At 39.1% G+C, this 26,350-nt stretch overlaps 1 protein-coding gene across 3 annotated transcripts; it reads left to right on the forward strand.

Annotated features, from left to right (window-relative positions):
• The first annotated feature begins 538 nt into the window (after positions 1-538).
• On the forward strand, positions 539-25,331 carry LOC119719085 (plexin domain-containing protein 2-like). 3 transcript variants are annotated; one of them, XM_038188400.1, is made up of 14 exons: positions 559-647; positions 800-957; positions 8,585-8,742; positions 9,964-10,095; positions 10,402-10,471; positions 10,856-10,978; positions 11,829-11,882; positions 14,668-14,732; positions 16,129-16,210; positions 18,988-19,089; positions 19,688-19,836; positions 21,084-21,114; positions 21,308-21,438; positions 22,076-25,331. In XM_038188400.1, the coding sequence occupies exons 2-14, from the start codon at positions 804-806 to the stop codon at positions 22,268-22,270; spliced, it is 1,446 nt and encodes a 481-aa protein (XP_038044328.1). In that variant the 5' UTR covers positions 559-647; positions 800-803; the 3' UTR covers positions 22,271-25,331. The 3 variants fall into 3 exon arrangements, with proteins under 3 accessions (XP_038044330.1, XP_038044328.1, XP_038044329.1); XM_038188401.1 differs by having other exon boundaries at positions 566-647; positions 821-957; XM_038188402.1 differs by lacking the exon at positions 800-957 and having other exon boundaries at positions 539-647.
• Positions 25,332-26,350: the final 1,019 nt, after the last annotated feature.

Here is a 26,350-nt window from a genome sequence, read left to right on the forward strand (position 1 = left end):
TTGGCTGGTGTAGGTCATGTAGGTGCTGATAAATAGTCGTGTTCCCTAACGTGGCGCACTTCGAAGCTTACTTAACTTTCCTTGCCAGTGTTGCCAAACCTCTTTGTTGACAAACCTCAAATTCATGCAGTAAAATACTAGTACTTTTACCTTATTAATGCTTGCTATTTAACCTCTGTGAACAATTTCGGTTTCATAAAATTTAATCGAAAAATCAAAGTGCGCCACGTTGGGGGCCGCGCCGCCACGTTAGGTACATCAACAAAACTGGACTTCGTCATGGCGCAACGTCTGCATTTTGCCAAATTATTAACGCAATTTCATAACATCTAAGTTATGTGACCATAGATTTGTTTTATGTAATTTGAACCTTAATTAAGGCAATTCTACAAATCTGCATGTGATTTTAAGTGCTTTTATAGTTTTTTGAGTAATTGTGGGATTTGGCAGATTTTTGAAAAATCTGACAGGTGTTTGAAGCGTATTTAGCAGAATTTGGCTATGACCTTACGGTCACCCTACTGCCTGTTGTTTGGCCGGCTACACATAACACATGCACACCGCTGCGCTGCACTGCACTAGCACTGCGCGCTATATAGCGCCAGCGCTACATCAGCGCTCAGCATACGAGCACACGACCGCTACATGTAAGTGCGTAAAAACCGTATGTAAGTGCGTAAAACCGTACCGAATTAAACGCCCTGTTGATGTCATGGATGAGTAAATATTAACACGTCGTCATGTATTGTGGGCCTTCTCGGGTTCTGACGTGTCTGATTTTGTTTGATTTAATGATCAGATAAATGGTCATTGATTGCAGTTCACACAAGAAGATGCCTCCCCAGCGCTCTCGCGTTTCACTTCGCCTGGACATGAACGTTGTCTCGACCATGTTGACTAACCTTATCTTGACAATCACATTCATCTCATCAGCTTTCATCCAGTCCTCAGCTGAAGGTAGGGTTAGGTCTGCTATGTGCCATAATTTAACCCATGATTGGGTCTAGTATGTTGGTTTCTCTCTCATTTTTTCCTTTACCATAGACTTGTGTACGCTAGTTACTTTTACTTAAAGGGAAAATACAACATTTGCAAACATCAAAAAATAAAACTACCAAATTATTTTGAAATACCTTGACTGTTAGTGAATGACAGTGTAAAGCATCCTGGTAATCCTTACTTTTAGGACCCCTTTCCTATATAAGGTTAAAAGACTCACCAAAACAGCTGACTATGACACTCAAAAGTGACATTCTGATATTTATTGACACATTTGAACATTTGGCAATGACACCTCTTGAATATCAGCAGGTTTAATTTTGTAGAAAGAGGGCAGGGTTTTGATTTATGAGGGGTTAAAGACGACGATGACAAACAGAAAATAAATTTAAAAAGCAAGATGGCGAACTGCAAAAAAGGTAGGAAAGTCACATTTTCTTTGAAAGTGCTTCCAAAATTATAACTAACATGAGTTTGTCTGAAGAAAAAAGACTTCTTTAGCCTGCAAAAGTCACTTTGGTACTGGACAGTCATCTGCAAAAGTCAGTTTTGAACAGAACTCGTACAAAATAGAGGTGTCTAAAAGTAAGGATTACCAGCATCCTGTAAAATCATGACACCTGGTAATACTGTCATTTTTAAGGAAAGTGGTATTTTTGTATCAATTTCCATCGCTGATCGGCCGACCAGCGTTGGAAAAAAACTGGCTTTTTCCCCCCAAATACTGGCCCCAGTTGACCCACTTGTTTGCAATCGATTACACACATTTATGAACGGGTACAAGCCAGCTAGAGGGGTTCCTAGCCCCACTAGTGTGGCCGTCGGTATGCTGCGCTGAACCTAAGGCCACACACCGTGGTCCGCGCACTACTGAGGACGTTTTCATAAAATTTGCAGGGAATTTCTTACATATGGTTGTATTCTACGATGTCCCATCTATCACTTCTGGGATGCTTAGGTGTAATGATGTTCAATTTTCCGAGATATTCTTGAATCTTTCTGGAGCCCATATGCACTCGTGAAACGTCCGGTGATGGCAGCCATTTTGAATGTGACAAGAGATGACCTCAAGCTGTGACGTCGCGTTTATGCAAATTGCTTGTCAAGCGAGGGCGCGAGTTGCAAATGCGACGGCTGTTTCCTGTATAGTCGGACTCCCTATTATCGCGGCATCCCTATTATCGCGGCATGGGAAATTTCTCTTTTTACAGTGTCAAAATTCCTTCAAGTGGCGATTTTTATCCAGTTCACCAGTCATCAAGGATTTTCTATCGAGTTGTATAAAAAGGACGATTAAAAAATGTTGTGTCTTTCGGGACTTTTAACGATTTTAATAAATATTAACGTTTTCCAAAACTTGCAAAATTTTCCCTCACCGTGTCTGCTAAAAGGTACGTTTATATTTTAACATAAATCTTTAATTGCGCTCTGTCCGTGAAAGTTCCATTGTCTGGTTCCCATTCTTCAGCTGCAAATGTAAAATGAAGTCGAACGACGATATTTGCAGCGCGAAATCGTAACAACTTTTACGGGATCAAAATAAGCACCGCCCGTTAGCGAAAATAAAACGGCACACCGTGTAAAGTGAATGGCGCCCTCAATCGCTGATCAGTAGACTTGCCTCAGGGATTTGTGTTCTCCTTTAGGGGGAAGGGCAGGGTCTTAAGAAATCATCCTGCAGACATTTTGTCTTTAATCAACTTGAACGTTACAGGGAAAATATCAGACTTTATTCAGGGGTGTTTTGGTCAAACATAAACTATGAACAAAAAAGTTGGGATCATTAACAAAAATCAATTCCCGCATACCGCGATAATAGGGAGTCCACCTCCGTTCGCACACGCCGCGCATGTATATTTTCACAGCCATCGTACACGAAATAAACCACACCACCGTCGGATTTTTTTATATTAATTTAAAAAGGAAGAGTTATACTTCACATAAGACAGGACAATTCTGGAAGGTTAGTGGGCAATCTCAATTCCGAACGAGAAACGTGATAAGTACCGCGATAATACGGCGTTCCATCCTACCATGCATTTATCGTCTGGGGGCCACGTGCACTGATTTCTATTCAGGATCTACGGCACAGGAAACAGCCGTCGCATTTGCAACTCGCGCCCTCGCTCGACAAGCAATTTGCATAAACGCGACGTCACAGCTTGAGGTCATCTCTTGTCACATTCAAAATGGTTGCCATCACCGGACGTTTCACGAGTGCATATGGGCTCCAGAAAGATTCAAGAATATCTCGGAAAATTGAACATCATTACACCTAAGCATCCCAGAAGTGATAGATGGGACATCGTAGAATACAACCATATGTAAGAAATTCCCTGCAAATTTTATGAAAACGTCCTCAGTAGTGCGCGGACCACGGTGTGTGGCCTTAGGTTCAGCGCAGCATACCGACGGCCACACTAGTGGGGCTAACTGGTTCCCTGACCTTACAATTCCCCAATGTATGTAAACTGCTCTGTTTCTTCTTAAATGGAGTCAGGGAACCAGACTACAGGAAAATGATTGATTTTCTTGGTTTTTATAGCATTTTCGAACCCAAAACCTCAAAAAAGTCAGTGTTACTATATTTACTATATATTTCCAACCCCCCAATTCCATCCATTTCTGAAAATTACAGCAAAAGCAAATGATGTATATTCCCTTTAACTAGACCCTGTTTGTTCGATTTGGGGTAGACCTAGCTCTACTGACGACTGAGTGGAGCGTTGTTTGTACGGAGGGTACTGTTAGGGTGGTCGGCACTTTTGGGGTTTTTTGGTCCAAATATTACAAACTTGGTATCATTAGAAAGAGCTTCCAAAAAGAAATCTAATGGTACCAATTATAAGTTTATATCTTAAAGTATGGTGAAGTTATAGCCCATTAAAGGGGCAAGTCCAACCATAATTATTCTGTCGGCATGGTGCGGGGTGTAAAATTAAAAAAAAATAATAATCCAAATCCCCTCAAAATATTTGAGAAAGGTTTGGAAAACAATTTCAAGTTCATTTAGATGAGATCATATTATCCTAAATTTGTAATTGTATTCTCAGGCCCTCTTTATGGTACAAAATGTAGTCCTTTAGCTGGTATGTGTAAATTTCCTCGGATCTCTCATATTTGAGGTTGATTTGAACCAGGATGGGAATCCAGGGACCTGGAAACCTTGCATTAACATTCACCCAACTGAGTGTTGAAAGTATTATACGGCCAAAAAAAGGGTTTTTAACTTAGCAAAAGTATATCTTTAAAGTATGGAAGTATTTGATGACGGACAACATTTCTCCAATATGTAGGTTCCAGTGGGAATTAACTTTATATTTATTTTGTCCCCTTTTTTTAGGCCTTATGCAGAGATGTATATTCAAAAATAATTTAAAAAAACATTGAATCTTGCTCTTCATTATACATTGTACTCAGAACAGTCTGGTTAGACTCTGCATGGACTAAACATATTCAGGAACTAGAAGCCTAGGGCAAAAAAAAGCAAAGACAAAAATAAGCTAATTTTATTATGTTTAATGCAAATTTAGTTCAAGTTTGGAAAATATTCAGAAACAGTTGAAATATTACTATATTATTTTTTTAGCAGAATTGTATATTTGTATAATGTAAATTTCCCCAATAAAGCAATCCACCAAAATTTACCCCAGTAATCACAGCATTGAAATATTATTGCTTCATGCATGCATAAAGCAGGGAGGAAGAAATAGGCAACCATTGTGACACCGCCGTGCGCCATATTTTAATCACCTTGCTGAAGGCACTCCGACAACAAAACCCCCAGCGTCAAAAAGCGTCATGGGAAACATAACAAAAAAACTAGTCACACAAACTCCTGAAATTCCACCCTTTCAGAAACTACCCCTTTTTTAGTCTTTCATGATCTCCTCATGTGAGATTTTTAACGATTTTTCGGCCCAAAAATCATGACAATCTGTACCTTTATTTCTGAGTGAAACGTGAGTGAATGTCACGAGCTAAAAACAAGATGACCGCTCCGAGCGCGACTGCGATCACAACTTCCCAGAAATAAACATCGTTTTCAACAGCAGATTTCACGATTTCGAATATGGCGATCATCCAAAACAAATATATCATTGGAAAGATCCATCATTTCTCTCTGTATTCATCTCATCAGAGAAACTGTTCTAGTTTCAAAAAAAGGTTAAACTGCGCCAGTTTGAAACACACTTTCGCACGCAAATAGATACAAATGAAGATCGACCCCATTGCGCCGACCTCCCTAGTACTGTAGTTCAACGCTCCACTCAGTAGAGCTAGGGTAGGCCTAATCCTTATCATTAGGACAACTCTATTTTTTACGAGTTCTGTTCAAAACTTACTTTTGCAGATGACTGTCGAGTACCAAAGTGACTTTTGCAGGCTAAAGCAGTCTTTTTTCTTCATATAAATTCATGTTAGTTGTAATTTTAAAAGCACTTTCAAAGAAAATGTGACTTTCCTACCCTTTTTTGCAATTTGCCTTCTTGGTTTTTGAGTCAGTTTTCTGTTCGTCGTCGTGGTGTTTTTCCCCTTAATTTCCCTCTAAAGTCAAAGCCCTGCCAGCCACTTTCCACAAAATTAAACCTGCTGATATTTAAGAAGGTGTCATACTGTTCAGATATGGCAAGAAATATCAGAATGTCACGTTTGAGCGTCATTTAGTCAGTATTTTTGGTGAGTCTTTTAACCTTACATTAATGGGGTCCTAAAACAAAACTAAGGATTACCTGATTTAAGCTTCATGTGCCAACAAAAGAGGCCACGTTTTTACCACTTTTGAGAGCCCCTTCGTGTGCATACTGTGTTTTTATATTCTACATCTACAGTGTACTGGTTCGTGCGCATTTAAGCCATTTAATATTGATTTTTAGGTTTCATCACTCAGATTGAAAAAAAAGTATCAGTTGGGAGGGGAATTTATGTCATAAATCCCAAGTTTTCACATCCAAAGTGACTTGAGGGGGCCAAAGTCAAGTGTTATGTGCTTCCGTGATGCCATGTTAACATGTCTAATTTTGGCGATCGTTAAGTGTAGCGCCCCTGTTTTGTTTTGATCAAATTAGAGTAAAAAATGTTTTTTTATTGCTCAAAAATCATCTTTACAATCAAAAGCAGACTTTTCTCAATTCTAATGACACACGTTTTGCAATTTTGAACAGATTCTTGGGGATTATCGGGTCGCGTGTTGTTGCCGCGCTGTCATCGTCATTTTACCCCCAAATTTCCCTCAAAAAATCAAAACCCTGCCTATATCTATGACATACCTGTTAATTGAGAATGTCGCCAACTACATGTAGTTTGGTAGGTCCAATAATTTTAAAGTGGATTTTGTTCCCTTATAGGAACCGGGCCCTACACTACATGATCGCCCTAATTTTGAAGACAGGTGAAACTATGAGTCTTCCAAATGTCTTCGGGTATGATTTGGACATGCATCACGCTGGCTCCCGCCCCTTTCATTGTCGTTTCTGTTATGTCTGACAGGAACCAGTGTTCGCGTAATGCATGCATGCCGCATGCATTAACATGTGTGTGCCATGTGCCATGCGAAGCAAAATCTGCTTTTAAATATCATGTTGAAAAAACAGAAATGCCCGAGGATTTGTGAGAAATTTGTCTGAAAAAAAATACACTTTATTGGAGAAAATACACACTTTAGAAAAAAAAATATAAAATAGTTGAAAATCAGGGCAGGCGTGAAAATCAGGGTGGGCGGTGATGAAAACCTACAAATCAATTTTAAATGCAATTTATGCTGTAAAGCTCAGAGAGCTTACTGTACACACTTGTATCTTGCTGCATGGACGTACCGGTGTGCTAGCAAATTCAGAGATTTAAATTTAGGGCTGGGTTTCTATAAACGGGCACCTGGGTACCCGCGTTTTTTCATAAATCGGGCACCCGATTCCGGTACTACCTGTAGATGCACACCCCTACTAACAATTCAGGTAGGTTTGGGTAACAATACCTGTAAACTACAATTTTTTCTTAGCCTTAGGGCAATTCCATGCAAAAGAGGACATAGCTGAAAAGTGGAAAATTAATGAAATCTTCAGAATTACATGCATCAAAACCTTGAATGTAGTATCGAATAAAAGGGGACAACAAGTCCTTTCATTTGAGTGATGTGGCAGTAAGTGAGATGGAATATGGTCAAATATAGTGTTTTTGTCAGGGGGTGGGGCCAGTGTTATTATGAGTTTTGGTTTTTAAGGCAGAGAGCAAGGTTCATTTGCTATGCCTAAAGAGTTTTTTGGGTTTGACTATTAGATTTTTATTTAGTTTTATTAGTAGCAAAGATGGGCTGACGAGCTGTAATGTGAGTTACCGTAATGTGAGTTACCGAAATATATCTTGCTAGAGATTACATGATTGATGATTTTATAATAATTGTACATCATATGACTGACATCCTAATGATATAAGGGCACTGAGAAGGTTCTTCCAACAATGAGGAAACTTTCAAATGCAAGGTATTTAAAATTTAAATTTTTGCCAAAGAGAGTAATTTTATTGGCCTCTCTTTTTTTTTTAGTGTAGTCACTTAATGTTACAGGGGTCTTCTATGAGAAAAATCCACCCTAAATGTTCTGACTTTATAACTTAGTAAGTTCTAACTTACCGAGTTGATGGAAGAAACCTCCCCCCTCCCCCCTTTAAACATAACGTGAATTACCATGGAATTGAATTGTCGATGTTTGCAAGTTAGCCACACCCCTTATACAAAGCTATCAAATTTTGTACGTTAAATTTTGTTTGTCTCAGATTTTGCGCGTTCAATGTCCATTTGTATATCCTGTAATTAAACATTGAAAATACTTAACAAGCCAAATTCAAAAAGCGGGGTACATGTATATCTGTATACTCGCGCTTACATGTACATCAAAACAACGCATTTTAAAAGCTTTTGTACTTTGTTTTTCCACTTTTTAATGCTGTTGAATACATTTTGGTTGTTGGAATGTTCAAACAATACCTCGTAATCCTCACTTGTTTTTCTCATCACGAAAAGTGTGGGAAGGGGGATGATTCAATAGCCCCTCCTCCCCCCCCCCCCCCCCCCCCCCCCCCCCCCCCCCCCCCGGTCTAAGAGTGGGGGGATCCTTTTGAAGGCCCGTCCTTTTAAAAAGTGGATTTTATAAATCGTATTATTTGCCTGACCAGGGTTGTTAATAAAGATTTTGTGTATTACAGTTGTTGACAGTTGTTGAAAAATTTTCTTTGTTGTTCCAAACAGTCAGAATGCAGACTTAATAAACCTCTGCTTTTTTGAACGAAATAGGTTTTAGGGTCATTGTGTTTAAATTGTGATATTCTTTGAACGGATTGAGCAATTTTAGGGGTTTTTATCTAAAAGTAGCTTATGAAATGGGCTTTCCAGTCGTTATAATGTTTGGTGCTAGATATTTTTTAAAATATGAAATATAATTTTTGGGTTTGGGTTCTGCTTTTTTTTGTTCTCACCCTGTGATATAAACAAGGAAGCAGTTATATAGATTTCCATTACATTTCTTCCATAAGCTGCCAAAAAACTCAATAAGACTTTTAGCCTTCACAATGTTTTTTCTTCCCTCACTAGATGGAGTTCCTACCTACTCTTTGTTGGAGAATCTTGCACATACCAACCTATATTCTGTCAAGTATGATGAGGCAGCTGCAATGCACGGGCATTCCTCCAGATACAAGCGACAATCTTCACAGGACACAACTACTCCTCATTCAATGATTATAGATGAGGTCAGTTATGGGATTCCTTACTTTCAACATTTTAAATCATATGTATCGTTCTATACATCATTTTGAATTTTAAATATTGAACATGTACATGTGAGGGTAGTAGTAAGCAACTGGGGAACAAAATTAGAAACCTGAAAAAAAATACTGCGATGGGGAAAAAAACCCAAAACAGCGCCATACATTATGTAATGAGTGACAATGATCGTCAGGTTATAACATGCATTAATTTTTAGGATTTATTAGTTCACTTGACAATAATACGCAGAACAAGTAACATGGACCATAATTTTGAGGTGGATTGTGACTTGTGGTTATGATGAGCTACATGTACATTGTAGGACCACCATCACCCTACCCATCACCACATTCTGTACATGTATCCATAATTTAAGTTAGGAATCAACTGCTGTGCAAGAATTTACCAACATCAATTTCTGTCAATGCCTTATCACACCACGCTCTCAGCCAGGGCATAAACGATTATTGCTCTCTTCCATTACATGTGCCTTTGCCTATCGCCATCAACGTCATGTACAAATTTTATGCTGCTCTGAGGTAGCACATCTACTGTGCCTTTGTTACTGATGTCAAGATTATCTGCAGGCTACGTACACATACACGTGTGTACACCTTCTGAAATTACTGCAGTGTATGAATATTGTGTTTTTATCGTATATTCTGAATCTTTGACTTCAAATTATTGTGTGTTTTTTATTTACAGTCGATTAGTCAATAGACTATGGTCAGACCATTTTTTTTTCATGCCTTGTTCAGGGCTCATGCACTCATCCCTAATTTTTCCATTGTTTTTTTTTTTTTCTGGCATTTTGTCAATCACAGGCGGTGTTTCAGATTTTTTACTATGACTGTACATGTACCAATGATTTAGTCATGCATGACAATAGTTGCCAGTTTTTGTCCTGCTGATTTGTTGTCCAGAAAAAAAAGAGATAAGTGATGTTTTTCAGCACCTGGTATGTGGAGTGCATGAGTGTTATGTCAGTGGCATAGATGTCGTGTAATCTCACTCAGGATTGATGTTCACCTAAATATATGATATGCATTGTATACAACATCATTTGGAGAGATGAGATGCATTTTTACATCTGCCAATGCAGAATTTGCCAAATTGTTTTTATTTAGAACACTTGCAATTTACAGTTGATTATTCAATCACACCCATGCACGTATTTCACTGATTGGAATATTATCCATACGCAGAAAGGAAGTCATCAATACTACAATTCATCATACTTTTCTGAAGACACCAAGCACTACATTGATTTAGAAACAGAAGAATCCTTTACTGTGATTCCACACTGGAAACTGTCTGAAAGCCACCTAACTGCAGCGGTAAGCCTTTCAAATCTTGAGAGAGTCTTATATGTATACCATCCAATGATATCAAATCCTAGCCTTGTTTATTCAGGTATCAAACTGTTGTATAATGTCCTGATTTTCTCAGATCATGCATTAAATCCTGTCATACTCTGTAACGTTTCTAACGTTTGTTTTTCTGCTGGAAATGTAACACTGTGCTACTATATTTTTTTTCTGCTTGTTTTATCTCAATTTTGTCTAGCAGTGACTTACCCTAGCTTGTGTCTGCAAAAAAAATGGTAATATTTGAAATACTTCAAATGTTTTGTTTGCATACAGGTGGTAACACTGCCTTTCACGTTTATGTTCTATGGCCACAATGTGACAAAAGCCTACATAGCAACCGGAGGTGAGTCATCAAGTCATTGTCATTCATATAGTGCTTCACAATAGACTTGCCTTTGGCCTTAAAACTAAATACTATTATAATTTATCCAAACGTTTCCTTTTTAAACTGCATGGAATTGATATGCTGGCTGTTGTTTGGCTACCAAATGCGTTTGATTTTAATGTGCCTCATGCATCTGAAAATAGATGCATTGTGAACTGAACATACTTGTATGTTGAAAAGATTCATCTTTGGCAATAGAGAGTGTGATTTATCCACATGTTATTTGTTCATCTCCAGAAATTGTGATTTCATATTGTACATTAAAAATTGTGGCATTAGAAATGTGAACCACACATTGTACCCATTGCATTGATGTATTTTGTTGCCTATTTTCCATCACAGGTTTTGTATACCTTGGCACAGTTTTTCATGAGTTGATAGCAGCAACGCAATATGTAGCTCCATTGATGGGTAACTTTGATCCTAGTATCAATGATTCTGCTATCATAAGATATGCCGATAATGGTGAGTTTAATGCCATTGTGCATGTGCAAGTTATTCGAATAAAACTAAAAGAACAATTCTATAACACACAATGTGCAATGTGACCTGTCATCACAAAATGAGTGTTAAGTTGAAAAAGCCAACATTTGAAGAGGTGGTCGATTTTTGGAGTTTTGTTTTTAATATGCACCTCCGATCTCCAATCTCGCCCACCACTAATGCAAGTGTTATTGTGAGTTGTTTCTTTTGAGGGAGAGTTTTTTTTTAAATTATGAGTTTATATATGTTTTAACTATATAAACCAAAGATGGGTGAACAAACTGTAACGTGAGTTTACCACAATACATCCCTCTGGTTATTTTATGATTAATTTAAAAAGTGGTACATGTAGCATATGACGTACACCCTAATGATGTCAAGGCTCTGGAAACATTGTTTCCATCAGTGATCAGTATGAGGGAACTTGCAAATGTATGGAATTTAGATTTTAACCATTTCAAAAGTTATCGCCAAACCAACAGAAGTTTATTTTATTGGCCTTTTTCTTTGGGTAGTTTAGTCACCTCATCATTTCAAGGGATCTTCTGTGAGAAAAAAAGTCCACCCTATTGCCCTAAATGACTTTGTAGAGTAACTGCACAGAGTTGACAGAAAACCTCCTTTATTAACATGAGTTACATTTACCATGCAATTGCCCATTAAAACGTGTGCTGAAGTTTCAATAGCTAGAGTGTCTGTCACTTGGGATGAATATTTTCATCATGAATCAAGCAAACCTCGTCTATTCAGAGATTGGCGGCATACCCTGCCATCAACTGTCCAGTTTAATGACCACCTTTGGATCATTTCATTGTTGTGTTTTGATATGCAGGCACGGCATTTACAGTGGAATGGAATGGTGTTCATGTGCAACATAATATTGAAGGTAGGACCATTAACCACATAGATACAATCAAACTTAATGATCCATTAACCAAATAGATACCATAAAACTTCATGATCTAATGGGTGAACGTGGTACGTTTTAGAATAGACAAAGAATACAGATTTGTTTTTGAGAATTGTCAGCTTTATTGTAGTTATAGTCCTTATTCAAGGGTGGGCCATATTAAATTGAAAGCGAGGTAAAAGCTTCACTTTGGGAACTTGAGAATAGAAATGAAAGCAATGAAATAAAGTAACATGTAGTTACAAATTAATACCAGTCTGCTCTGATGAATAATTGAAAATGTGCAATTAATTATACGCTAATATTTTCTGCCACATTATAAAAACAAATTGAAAGTGAGGCTTGGAAAGCATAAGTAGTCTGGCACCATCCCATTCAACAGTTTACAAGGCCTGTTTACACATACGTGATTTTGTGAACACACAGGCTTTGTGAACTAACAAATACGCGATTTTTTTAATTAGCTCAATAAGTTGCACGACTTTGTCGCATCAATGTAAACATGCTAATTGATTTGTGCATATTGTATATAAATACTTGTGACATTACCGCACGGCAAATTCGCGTATGTGTAAATAAAATTCAGGGAACACGATCACAGATGGCTTCAACGTGAATAAGGTCTATTGCATTATTTGTAGGAACCAACCATATTAATGAGAAACCATGGCATGCATTGCACTATCTGCATACAAGTCTAGATATAGCATGTGTCTATTACATCTGACATAATTCTGAAGCACTCCTTACAGTAAACCAAATGGCAAACAAATACAAAATACTTTTCATAAGTCATTCTTCGTCTATTGACATCTTATATATACCTTCATTTGGTTGCCAAGGGAGAAATCGCATTAGTTGTGGCACTGTCCAATTGGTTTAAAGGGATTTTTCTGTCATGGCACATTATTAAATAACCATGGTGTTACATTTTTTAGCAAAGTGCTTTTTCTCAGTTCGAGACAATCAGTCCATACACACTACTGATACTACAACAGTGAACAGTTTTTGCATGCATGTTTTTCCACATCACTGCTTGCAAACTGACTTCATACATTTCAGATGCATTTACTGTTATCATGCGGGTCATTCTATTTCCTGTCCCTGTTGCCTTGGCACGTTGCCATCCAAATATTATGAAGAATGAATTATGAAAAGGATTTTGTATTTGTTTGCCATTTGGTTTACTGTAAGGAGTGCTTCAGAATTATGGCAGATGTAACAGGGACTGGAAAAAAAGTGAACCCGAAATTTATATCATGACCCATGCTGCAAATGCCACGTTTATTATTCAGGGAATGAATGTGTGCTTGGCCGGTTTTATACACTATGTTTAAGACCTGTTGGATGATGATAATTACCCTTGCCTTCGGCCAAGTCATTATCAGCGTCCAGACTCCAACCGGTCTTTAACAAAGTGTTTAATACCGACCAAGCCCATATTTATTCCAGTTCATAATACCTTTTCAGTCAAAAAAGTCAAAAATTATAAATTTCCAACAATTTTGTTCTACAATTTTACTTCACGTTTTTTAAACACCCCTCTAGCTATATTATGGTATGTCCCTCTCTCGGGGAAAGTCATAAACTCCTTATATGGAGATTGAAGCGCATACTGCGTAATGTGGCACAGACCGCAGCTGCGTCAGTGTATTGTGAATTTGGGACTATGAAATACTGACTCACTGGTAGTATTGTGCATGCCTACGTGAGGATTGTTCAACCAATAAAACGGTAAAAGGCACCGGATTTCATGGAAGTCCAAATTCATGTGGCACTAGAAAAGTGTTTAAGACTAGCCAGCCATGTCTTTATCAACCTTTTCAAATTGGCCACCGGCTCTAAACCAGTAGGAATGGGTAAATTGTCTTAGGTATTTATGAACATTGTTTTATCCTCTCACTTAATCAATGCATGTCCTTTAAATTATTCCATACTGTTAAACCTGATACATACTTCACGCGAAAGCAAGTGCAAAGCAAAATTCATGTCGTCAACAATGGTGGACGCGCTTTGAACGCATTGTTTCGCATGAAGTATGAACCGGACTTAACTTGGTAAGCAACCTTCCATAAGCGCAAGAGAAGCTATACTGCTTACTGGGTGTCAATGTCAAATTGCCAATACATCAGGCAAGCAGATTCAGCCCCACCTTCAACTGCAATTGCATATGGGATACTACCAGCTGATTTAGGTATTTTTGAAAGTAGACACCGTGAATAGCAAATAAATCCAGAGTCCCTTGTGGGGAGGGGGTATGTTCAGTCATTGTTGAGGTATTTTTAGTCAGAAAGGTAAAAATTGGGATACGGTTTTTTTTCGTTTTAGATTTGATATTTAGCTGTAAATGATGTCTCACCATGTTTTTGTAATGCAAGATTGAACTTATTTGCAAAAGAAGCCGCTGGTGTGTGATTTCTGTTATACATTTAACACACTTTGTGGATCTCACTTTCATTGATAATTAGCATCTCTCCATTATTATTGCATGCTAAACTTAGTTAGTTACCATTACCAACAGTCCAATCACCTACATGAATGAAGTAAGGACTGGGACCAATCAAATTCAACATGAAGCAGGCAATCAGTACTCAACATATATCACTCACCTACATGTACAGCCAAAGAGCAGTCACAGCCAGTCTGTCTTGCTTGTGTAGACCCAGAATTCTGGATTGATTTTAGCTTGAAGTACGTCTTGCATATTTCTAACCATTTGCACTACTTCTTTGCCTTGTCTAACATTGCTTGTGTCATGCAGCTGGAAGCTTTACTTTTCAAACCACCCTCATGAAAGACGGTCGCATAATATTCGCCTATAGACGTGTAAGTTACCCATTTTAAAATTTGACCATATTCCATTTGGTAACATTATTGCCTATGTGTCATGGCATTGTTTATTGGTTGTTCAAGGATTTGAAATGATTTGAATATTGATTTCAATAGTTTTGGTATGTGGGGGAGGGCACCTCTGCCGCCTGCTTGCAGGCAAGTTGCCCGGGATCAGCCACTTTGAAAGGCAAGAATATATTCACAGAGATGAAACTTTTCCGATTTTAATCGGAAATCTGACTTTTGAATTTTCCAATGAAATTTCCGATTTTCTTACAATGTGTCCCACAAAATTTGATTATATGACGATTTTTTCACAAAATGTCATTTTATTTCAAACATAATGTCGAAGAAAAGTCGATGAAAAGTCGATGGAAATGGCACATTTAAATCTTCGCGAACGTAGTTGTAATCTCTTTCACCAGTCGTTATTGGTTTGTTTCAACGGTAGAAACACAGGCCATAACACTGATCGGACTCTTTTCCAGCTGGACAAAAGGTTAAACATTGACAGGTGACATGAAAAAAATCACTGTGTCGCACGTGCGTGCATCTATGTACAAAGATGATATGCAATGGTACCAGCGTACGTACCGTACCGCACCGTCCGCTATCGCTAGCAGATGACCGGTCAGGAACGGGTAGCCTTGTGAACGATCATTATGTTGTGCAATTTTCGGAGGTTTCAGATTTAGTTGTTCAAAATGCAATGCTTTAAAAATCATGATGATTATCTCGAGGATAGTGAAGAGAGCATTAGCGAAACATTTCGCATTTGTTGGAAGAGAAAGACGATAATGCCTGATTTTTCCCCACGTACAAATGCAAGTGGGGTTGAATCATGGACATGATTGAAGCACCATGAACGGTGCCCTTGTCTTTCGGACTTTTTCCTCGCCTTTCTCAAGTAAGAAGTGCACATCTTTGGTGATGACTCCATTACTCTAACCGTAATTCAGGCGTTTTATGCAATGAAAACACTGACCTTTTTTTTTCATCGTAAAATAAAGCAGGAGTTGGTGTCCGGAAATTGGGCATGAAGTGTATTGTACATGCATGTACATGTGTGTAACTGCAGCGCGGCCCAGATTTCGGACACATATTTTTGTTCGGTCTATTTTCCGATTTTTTTGCCATATGCCAGTTTCATCTCTGTATTCACAGAGTGTGAAAATGTTATAATATAGCCCTAACCCCCGGGGCCTTTTTGTTTCATCCCCAATCCTCCAAAAATGCACATGTGCTAAACACCATTCATCCTCAATCCTCCAAAATCCTCCAAAACCATCTTGCAAACATATTGATGATTTGATGAAATATTGAATGAAGATTTTTTTCGTCGTGAAGAGTGTTTTTCTCATTGATTCAATGCTTGATTTGTATCTATTAGATCCCTACTTCTCCACTTGCTATTGGTGGTGGTAACGGCCACAAAGTAACTGTTGGTGTTTCCGATGGATTCTATGTTGAAGGTATGTCACTTCACAACCATAGCTCTTTATTTCATTCATGTTGCATTAGTACCCGTACAATGTCATTTGGTGGTGTTGTGTTTCCATCAACACTAAAAAAACAGCTGATCAAATTTCTACCTATAATTTCCTTGTGCATCAATGTTTTTTAAAGAGTGAACAGTAAACTCTGGCTAAACCGACATCGTACAATTCGTCAAATCGCTCAAGTCGGCCGTCTGACTAAAGTCCCGATTGTCTGTAATGCATTTCCATTGAATTTTTTATTTCTAAGTCGGCTTTTATACATGTAAGTCGCTATTTCGCTCCAGTCGTCGTGTTACTCTCGGTCCCCTTTCCATAAAAAGCATTACAAAATCCGATGTGTAAGTCGGCATTCAAAAAATCATGCATTGGCATGGACTTCCTGTTTTGCGGTTGGCAAGAAGTGTCGAGTGAAGAGTGGTTTGGCGCGGCCCGTGATCGCTGCATGCATCGGTGTCGAAAAAGGGTGTCCTACTGCATACATCGCATATATGCATCATGAGCATATCAATTATCAGTACCCCCTCAAGTCTTTACGCATGCGCTCTGTCCATTTTGGGGGTAGTATAGTCTTATTGAATGACTAGTGCTGCAGTCAATGCGTGCGTTGCATAGCGGACCACGCACGCATTTAATTTGCTACTGCGCACGTTCATAATTATGTATACACCTGGTCTCAACTATCAATACCCCAAACGTGATGATACAATTCGAGGATTAATTGGCTGGATTCATCTCAAGCTTTTAGGAGATAAACCAGGGTAAATCAAAGCCAATTAGTGCAACAAATCATGTGTGCAAAAGGTCTGTAAATCTGCAAAATGATGACTTACAGCAGATGTCGGCATTCGCTAAGTTGTCACAAATTCTCGGGTCCCGAGACTGCCGACTTCACCACAGTTTACTATATATTGTGCTGGCCAGTAAACCAAAAGTAGATCTGCAATTGTTGTAGTTTGTTTTATCTAAGGTTTACATGGTTTGTAACATTTAGATTTTGTGAATGCAAATGTCTTACAAGTTTGAGTACACTTGTAAGACCGAACATCAGGCCCGTCACCAGCCCTGAGCATCAGGGGGGCCATAGTACCAACTAGGGGGGCCCACTACTGTAAAAATACAAAAATATACATGTAGGGCTTTTGCTGTTGGGGGGGGGGGGGCCAATTGCTCGCCAAGGGGGCCCAGCCCCACCAGGTCCCCCCCCCCCCCCTTGACGACGGGCCTGCCGAACATATTGGCCTACACGGAGTTGAATGGATGACTCCTTGGTCAGTTCTGTCTTGAATTTGTAAAGCTGACAATCCAATTGATGGCCTACATGTAGCGAGGTTCTTGGGAGGTTGCCTTTCTGATGTATTCTCATCCACTGTGAAGATGAATGTACCGGTGAGAAAATGTGGAGCAATGAGAGCTAAAAAACATCAACCACAAACAAAAATGAATTGTGTGGTGAAGTGGCTGTGAATGCAACCAATGGAATAGTAAACCCCGGTGCACACCTTTCCGATTTTACCGGATCACCCCATCATTGGTATGGTGTTTTACTCTAACCGCAACATTACCCACACATATACATACCCGATTCTGTTCAATGATCAGTCACATGATGACCAGTCACTTGATGACAAAATGGCAGCCATCAATTTTGAATCATGTGACTTTCTTTTTCTTGAATCTGATTGGTTAACATAAATATCGCATTCGGTGAAATCGGAGTGCTGCCTGTGTGACAGGTAATTCTGTCCCCCCTGGTAAATGTGTCCCCCCGGACACATTTACCGGATCGTTGCCCGGTAAATGTGTCCGGGGGACACTTTTACCTAGGTAAATTTGTCCCCCTCCAGGTAAAAATGTCCCCCTGCCCAACGGTGAAAGTGTCCCCCTGGTAAATGTGTCCCCATACAGTATGTAATGAGAGCAGCAGCGTGTCGCGCGCGCCCGTACATGCTGCAAGATTTGAGGCAGTGATTATCACATGTGTACATATGCGTCTCCCTCTACAATGGAAATTCGTCCAATAGGAAATTTCGTTACGCGCTATGATGGGAACACAGACCAATCCAAGTAGACGTTGTATCATACTATCAATGAGACGAGGGCCATCGCCATGCATCGCCGCTGTGTTGAACTATCGCGGTAGAATCGCGATAGACTCTTAATCACCATATTCCGAATCGAAATATTGTGTTCACGTATCATCTAATAGACTAAATTAAATATTTTTATATTCATGAAGGGCAGACTAAAAGTCCAAAATGTATACCTTGTAGAGTGAATTCATCAAAACAATAACCTTCCGGGTTTTAAAAGAGGGGGACAGAATTACCTGGGGGGACAGAATTAACGGGCCAGGGAGGACACTTTTACCTAGGTAATTCTGTCCCCCCGGGCACTTTTACCGGGGGACAGAATTACCTGCCACACCTGCACACCTTTCCGGTAACACAGAATCCGGTGAAATCGGATGCGAACAAACAAACACGTTTGATTTCATGCGGTCGCCAGGTGTACGGTCCCAAAATGATTTCCAAGCTTTCGGACCTTGGTCATTGACTTGTGCATGTGTATGTGTATGTGTATGTGCATCAAAAATGCATCCAAGAAAAATGGATTTGGCCAACAACTTTCAGGGGCTGTATTGGTAATAACCTTTTGTTCAGTCTGTGATTCATGCATATGTAATGTAAAGCTAAGGGGCATTTTGAATTCTCTGCCTTATATCTGTTCATATCTGTTGATTGTGAGCACAGATACATCAAAGCTTGTGCGTTACATCTACCGCTACCATACCATAGAACTTGCCAAAGAGCTAGTGATAGACAACAGTGCCTTTGTCTTGACACCACTACGAAGTAAGTTCATGAACAGATTCCTTGTACTGTTTGCTAAAGACTGTTGCATTTTTTTTTCTGAGTCCCCATAAATGAAAGAATTCAACATGAGGGTGCTACACAATTGTTACTGAGCAATTTTAAGCGTGTGCACAAAGTTTGACACAACATCTCCTTTAAATGTCAAAGTTTTGTATGTAAACATTAAGGTAGCAATTAATGTACAGAACTTATTGTTATATCATGTGCTTGGATACTGTCATTTCATTTGTCTAGAATAGCCATATGTCCAGTCTGTTAAAAAAAAATGCATATATACTAGGTTCCATATGTGCTGCATATAAATTGCGTGCATTGTTTGCGCATGTAGAACCTGCCTTGCGCTCACGACTGACAGCTGCAACCTCTCAGTCTCATGTCCGGCAGGAAGCCTGCAGTTATCAAATGTTACATTGTGGTGATTTTACTTATTTCTCACATAGTAAGTTACAACCATTTATCTTTATTGAGTTATTGGCATGATATAACAAACAATTGTTGACTGCTATGATGTGGGATATGCCATTCTTAACACTATGGGTTTGGATTATAATCCTGTAACATTTGAATACTGTGACAGCTTGCAATCAGCAGAGTGGATCCTGTGAAATGTGTTTGGGCGAGCAGTTAGCTGGCTTTGACTGTGGTTGGTGCAGTGCCTTGACTAGGTGTTCTTCAGGCTTTGATCGTAACAGACAGGAATGGACGGAGGCTGAATGTGAGACTGAGGTAAGGAGTCCACTAAACATTACGGATGTGACCTTGCGTTACATTTTGTAAACATTTAGCAAGCATTTAAAGAACCGCTTAAACATTTAGCCATTTCACAAAGGCTGGCGCCTGCCCATCATATTTTTTTCCCGTGTACAAAGTCATCACTAAATCCAAGATGCCGGCGCTCATACAGCACAAAAGTGATGAAAAGGTTAATACCGAGTAAAACCTCCCCCAGCATTTACTACAGCTTGGTACCGCCGGCTCATTGACACCAACAGATTGGCAAGGATCTGATGATCCAGGCTGTACATGCCATACCAAATCCACTGAAGAATTTGGAACAACTCAGCTTGATTCCGTGGCCAAACTTGGCAATGGAGTTGCCTTCCCAGTTTGTTTCACAAATTCTTCAATGGAGTCATGTCGGGGCTTGGAGCCGCAATGGCCATTCCATAACCTGCAAACTTCCAACTGCCCCCCATTTCTGGAATGAAATCAGGGGTTGGCACGGCCAGATATTCCTGTGTAATCAACGCAATATGCGGTAGTGCATTGTCCTGCTGAAACAGCAATTCTGGGTCGATCAAATGATGGTCAGAAGAGATCAGAATGTTCGCGGACAATATCAACAAAACCACCACGTTACCAGCTGCGGGTCACCAACGCCTGCTACGCTGATGAGCTGAAGCAACCGGCCCCAGACTATTATTTCCGAGCCCCTCGTGCTCACAGACGGTGCTATATGCTAAGCAGTCGTTACATTCCTTGAAGACACACCTCTCCATGGCCGGCATGGATCATCCCTTTTTGGTGATATGACATTTGGGTGGCATCATGGAGCTTAACCAACAAAAACAATAGGGGTGTCACGTCCCCCCCCCCCCCCCCCCCCCCCCCCCCCCTCTATCGACACCCGCGCTTCTGGGCATATCACTAATGATTTGAGTCATATCACTCAACCTACCGGTACACTCCAATTTGATAAAGCCTAATCCTCCTGGATCTTCATCAGAATACACCAGGAGGTTTGGCAGGATTTGGCAGATTTTTTTTAAATTAGAGCTCGGTCAAAATTAGTTGATGTGGGGCTTGATGATCCTTTGAAATACAGAAAATAAGTCATTGTTTTTCTTCAGAGTGGAAGATTGGGAGGATTCCTGGACGTATGTGTTGGGAATGACAGTGTCCAACTTCACAAACACTAAAGAGACTGTTGCCTTAAAAACTGAAATCACTTTTTTTGTATCATTTTATTTCAGAAACACACTGATGTTGCTCACTGCTCTACAGGTAAATGAATAAAAACCCTTTGCCATGCTTTCATGAAACCACTCATTACAAAGAAGGCAGAGTCATTCCAGTCTCTAAAGACTTTGGTTGAATATTTTAACACTGAATGAACATGGACACAGAACATGGACACAGACAATATATTTGTAGGGCATTAACATGTTACAGTCCTATTTCTGTTTGTTCCCTGTAGGTGTTTCTGCCGGATTAGTGATAGGTATTATCATTGTAGTCCTGGTAGTGATTTTCATTGTTGGATTTATATCATGGATTGCCTACAGCTACACTCACCCAACCTCCAGATCTGGACTTGCACTGATTGAAGTGAGTACTAGACCATTTCAACTTGGATTTCACATTGTTTATGTCTTGAAAACATGTCTTTGAAGCTGGTGTAGTTGATCAACATAATTCTTGCAGTCAGGGTCTTTTCTGAGTCCCCAAATAGCGTGAAACAAGGCTTCACGATGCCTGCTTTGCGTGGTAGTCGGCTTCCTCACCTGACCCGCTTTGCAAGAGAGGTGAAGAGGCTGTATGCCACGTCGCACGGCGGGCAAACACCCGCTTCATGGGCGGTGTTTATGGTGGTGTTTATGGGGTACTTGCATTGTTCTCCCCTTTTTTTTCTTCTTTACAATTTCCCTTCTGAGTTACCGTTGCACAGAGACAGAGTTATGGGGAACCATTGTTTGCTTTGTGCAAGTACCCCACAAGGAAGCTCTCCTAAAAACACACAAACGCACACACTGTACGTCTGAGGACAAAGCATTGGGTTCACCTTGGTGCCTATAATATAACATTCTCCCATACACTAAGCAAGCTGAGTTATGTTTTATATCAGTATTGATGGAAATTCAGGGCATTCAGTTCTCCTGATTGAATACCAAAGCCTGAACTAAGCCAGCGTTATTTATACTATCTTTGCCAGTAAATAAATATGGGGTTTTTGGTTGGCTTGCAGGTTCGTCATTTTTTCAAGAAAGATTCCACCCGCAATGTCACTGATGAAGATCGTTATGCAGTGACCATCAGTGGAGACATCCAAGGTAACGCTGAGGCTAATGGTGGTGCAGCAGACAAGCTGGGCAATGAATCACTAGCTGATGGATCAACTGGAATAGTGGAGAGCAATGCATCTGTCACTGCACAGGCCTAGATTAATGGGAAACTTCACCTAGAAATCACTAATGGGCTAAGCCAAGGATGCATTCACTCAAACCATAGCCTAAGAAGAAGTAATACTTACTGGAAATTGAGCTTATAATGAATGTGATTCCTTGCATGCTGCAAATTCAATCAATCAGTTTGCCTGTCCTTGTTGAAATTCGTGTCTTAAAATGATTTTTTTCTGTTTAAAATTCTAGTTTCTAGGCATGTTATTGCAAGCGTTGGTTTCTTATGACATGGCGCCATCTAAATGACTGATTTGTCCGACTGAATTGATTTGAAAATCCATGTCCTTCAACGTTTTAGGCCCAGAAATTTAATGCAGATGCACATGTACATGTTTATTTTCCCTTCAAAGTGAACCAATTTTCATTGTCTTGTATGCATCGCACATATTGTAATATCAACACATAGATATTTGCCTTTATCATTGTTCAAATATTGAAGTGTCTATTTAGTTAATGTTATGAGCACATCATACAATACATACTGTTCATTATGAACCTATCACCCCATCAATATAAAACACTCCTAATCATTGGTATTCTGAAAAATGAAATCTGGTATATATTAAGAAACGTACATTCCAAAACACATGCTTTTCAGTCAACGTGCAAAATGCCTCGTATATATAGCCAAATTTATTAGATTTAAGCTAACCTTTATTTTTTTAACTCACATTGGAAATTGTATTCATGTATGTAACATAGAATGTTTGAAACTTTTAGCGTAAGTTGCAGTTGTGACATTTGTACTAATACTAACCAGCTCCTTAGCTTGTGAATTCAGTGAGGATCACCAGATGTTTGTTGTAAAGTTTGCAAAAGTTTGTATTCATGTAGTACAGATATCGTGACTTCTATGAATGGTTTACATTTACTGATCTCCAAACCAAAGCAGTTGACATGTTTTATAACACGTGTCATGGATCTTGCACTGATATCTGAGATATCTGATAACATATTAAGTATTTTTTATTACAAATTGAAAATATGCAATTGGCAGTTTTGTAAAATTAGCCTCTTTGCAGACAATTAATTTGTTTAAAGAGATTTTTTCCAGCAGTACGCAGATTTCATTGTAGCCTCTAATTAAGCTTCGTATTGAAGATGACAAACTCTGGAGCTGCATACAGAAGAACATAGTTATGAAAGAGGAGAATGTGTCTTTTTAATATCGTTTTCCTGCAATTAAATCAGTTTCAAGAGTTTGTCTCTTTGTACCAAGTTTTGAAATCTGAAAGATTTGCTCATGAAAGTACATGTAGAGCTTGCATTGGCTTGCAATCACAAGCACTGATGAAGCAATGTTGTTGACTTTGGTTTTGACTTGCACTGGGAAATACCAAGCCAATCTATATTTACATTATTTGAAAAATATGGGTGGCTTTTAAAAATGTTGACATCACTGTGTGCAATAAGGGGCAAAAATGAGAAAGAATCTTGCTGCCTGTTTGCAACAGACAAGCATGACATCACAGATAACTTGATCCATTGTGCAAACGTTGTGCAAAACTCGGGCATGTATTCCAGTGCCTACCTTACCATCTTTGTGTGGACCTGAAATCAAAACAGGTCCACACGATGCAGGTTGTGTGAACCTTCTGTGGACTAAGCCAGGCCCACACTAGGTTTCCCCTTCTCTGGAAAACTGGCTGAGAGGCATTTTGGGGTTAGGGTCATGTGTTGAAAAATGAAGAGGAACACTCAAGAAAATCGCCTGCATACCCAAGATTTCTGTTGTTTATTCACTATTTAAAGCAAATATTTTTGAATCGAGCATAGTCTTTGTTGTGCTCGCTGTTAGTCTCTGTGATATGGACATGCATGAGCCCAGATAAACGGGGAAAAGAATGTTTGCTAAAACACACCATTAAGATGTCAGCAATGTTACAAACCTAGTTGCAGACTATAACACACATGCACCAATTATCAGGTGCAGATAAAAGTGCAATCGGTTTCATTCAGAGAATGATTTGGTAACGCACAGTTTTCTGTCTCTTCATCATTGACTTGTTGACTTTATGTTGTATAAGCATGATCAAACTGCCCTGTACTTACTCATTTATATGAATATGTTTCTGGACAGGATCAGCCTTTCTCTCAGAGTTGTAGTCGCAAATTATCACAAGTCAATTGCAAGTCATGTTTTGTCTCTACAGGGTGACCCAAAAAAATGCAACCCTTAAACATTTCCCTTAAAAAAAAAAGAATCAGTGGATTTTTATGTCCCTTAAATCCCTTACTGTGGTAATGTATTGTGTACAGGATGAAAAATGACTTTTACATAATTGGCATTTTCTCAGCAACCCAAAGTGCTATTTTCATGATTTTTTCAGTGTTTGAAAGAAAAAGCTCTCAGCTTTAATCTGATACCAAAAACATAAAACTCCACCAATCCCCTTTTTAAAGGCAAATGTTTCAGGATTGCATGTTTTTGGGGGTCACCCGGTAGTGAAAACATTGTTTATCCCCGCTTTAACAGTTACCTGTTCTTATACGAGTTGATTGACACCATTCTGCTTTCTGTACCTGCAGACTTGAATTATGCAAAAAGTTATCAATAATTGATATACTCTCATTGTGTCAGTGTAAATACGAATGAATGAAATTAACATGTTTTTGTAAAATCAAATTTGTAGGATTGTTATTAATCGTTTACGTGAGAATTAGTCAAATGGAAATTGTATTTGTATAAATTGAAAGATTCAGTGGAATATTATGTATATTTTGGAAGTTTGTTATCTAGTACAGTACATTGCATTGTAAAGATATCATTAAGATATGTATGTGCAAATAAAAAATGCATCCAGTGTATTTCATTTGGCATGCTTACAATTATGTTTACCAGGCATTTTTGAAAAGGAAATATGTATACTCTCAATAGTTTGTCCTCAAATATCCTCTAATAGTTTGCTTATTTTACTGTTCTCAATACAAAAGGAAGACTGCCTTAATATTGCAAACTGCAAAACTGAGAACATGCATAGAACCTCTGATTTTATGTAGAATGGAATTAAAGGGGCACATTGCTGAAATGTTTTAGGTTAAGATTGCTTACTTATCTTATTTCAAACGTCTGGTTGAAAGGAAACTAACCTAATGTCGTACTGTTTCTTAGAATAGACCACAAAAAGCAACTGTTGTTTATTTCGGACACGGCCGACATTCTGTGGCATACACATACGTATTTCCAGCTGTAAATATGTGTCTCTTTCTTGGACGTTACCCCCAGCTTGTGTGTCCATGATATCAGATGATTCAATGTACGGTATAAGGTGTGTGTGTGTACACATAATGTACATACACACAAAGCACCAATACACACATCGTTTCCTGCACGCTCGCAGCATGCGAGTCAAACTTTTGACACTGAAGTTTGTTCTAAGAATAAACACAAAAACAGCCAATGCTTAAATGCTCTTTCCAATTAATTAGGGGTGTGCATCGGAACCAGCTACCCAAGTACTCGACCACCGATGTCAGGAACTGGTTCCAGAATATCAGATTTGTAATGACTCGAGTCAGTGACTCAACTCGAGTCCGACTCGAGTCACAATGTTTGGCGACTGGACTCGACTCGAGTTCCAACGGGCAACTGACTCAACTCAACTCGACTCGGGTCACTGCAAGCAAATGACTCAACTTGACTCAAGTCCCTCATCAGAAGACTCAACTCGAGTCACAGGTTAATAACACTCAAGTCCCAAAAGTGTTGGAATTGTATTTGCGGTGACTCACGGCACATAGTTATTTATGTTCTCGTACTTAGCGTTATATGGCGTTACTGTCAAGTTGTGGACAATTATTGCGTTAATATGCCATATCAAGGCATGCCACCTCGTGTTTTTTTTGATGTAGCGCGCAAACTATTCTCCCTGAACCAGACCTTAAACAAATTTCTTAATTCTTGGCATCGGCTTTGGGCAATTTCTCAAGCCCTTGATGGAACTCCAGCAAAATTTACGCCCAGCTTTAAAAAAAAAATTATTTCCATTTAAATAAGAAACACTTTCTTATGTTGCAATTTGGTTTTGACGTTGACATCATTAAAATTATTGCAGACATAA

This window comes from Patiria miniata, unplaced genomic scaffold, assembly GCF_015706575.1.
Source record: "Patiria miniata isolate m_02_andy unplaced genomic scaffold, ASM1570657v1 HiC_scaffold_8, whole genome shotgun sequence".
NCBI classification, from domain to species: Eukaryota; Metazoa; Echinodermata; class Asteroidea; order Valvatida; family Asterinidae; genus Patiria; species Patiria miniata.

Excerpts from the sequence above, each read along its gene's own strand:
- LOC119719085 (XM_038188400.1), top strand. The coding sequence starts at position 804 with ATGGTCATTGATTGCAGTTCACACAAGAAGATGCCTCCCCAGCGCTCT. Across the intron at positions 958-8,584 it reads CATCCAGTCCTCAGCTGAAG|ATGGAGTTCCTACCTACTCT; the intron begins GTAGGGTTAGGT and ends TTCCCTCACTAG. Across the intron at positions 19,837-21,083 it reads AGGCTGAATGTGAGACTGAG|AAACACACTGATGTTGCTCA; the intron begins GTAAGGAGTCCA and ends ATTTTATTTCAG.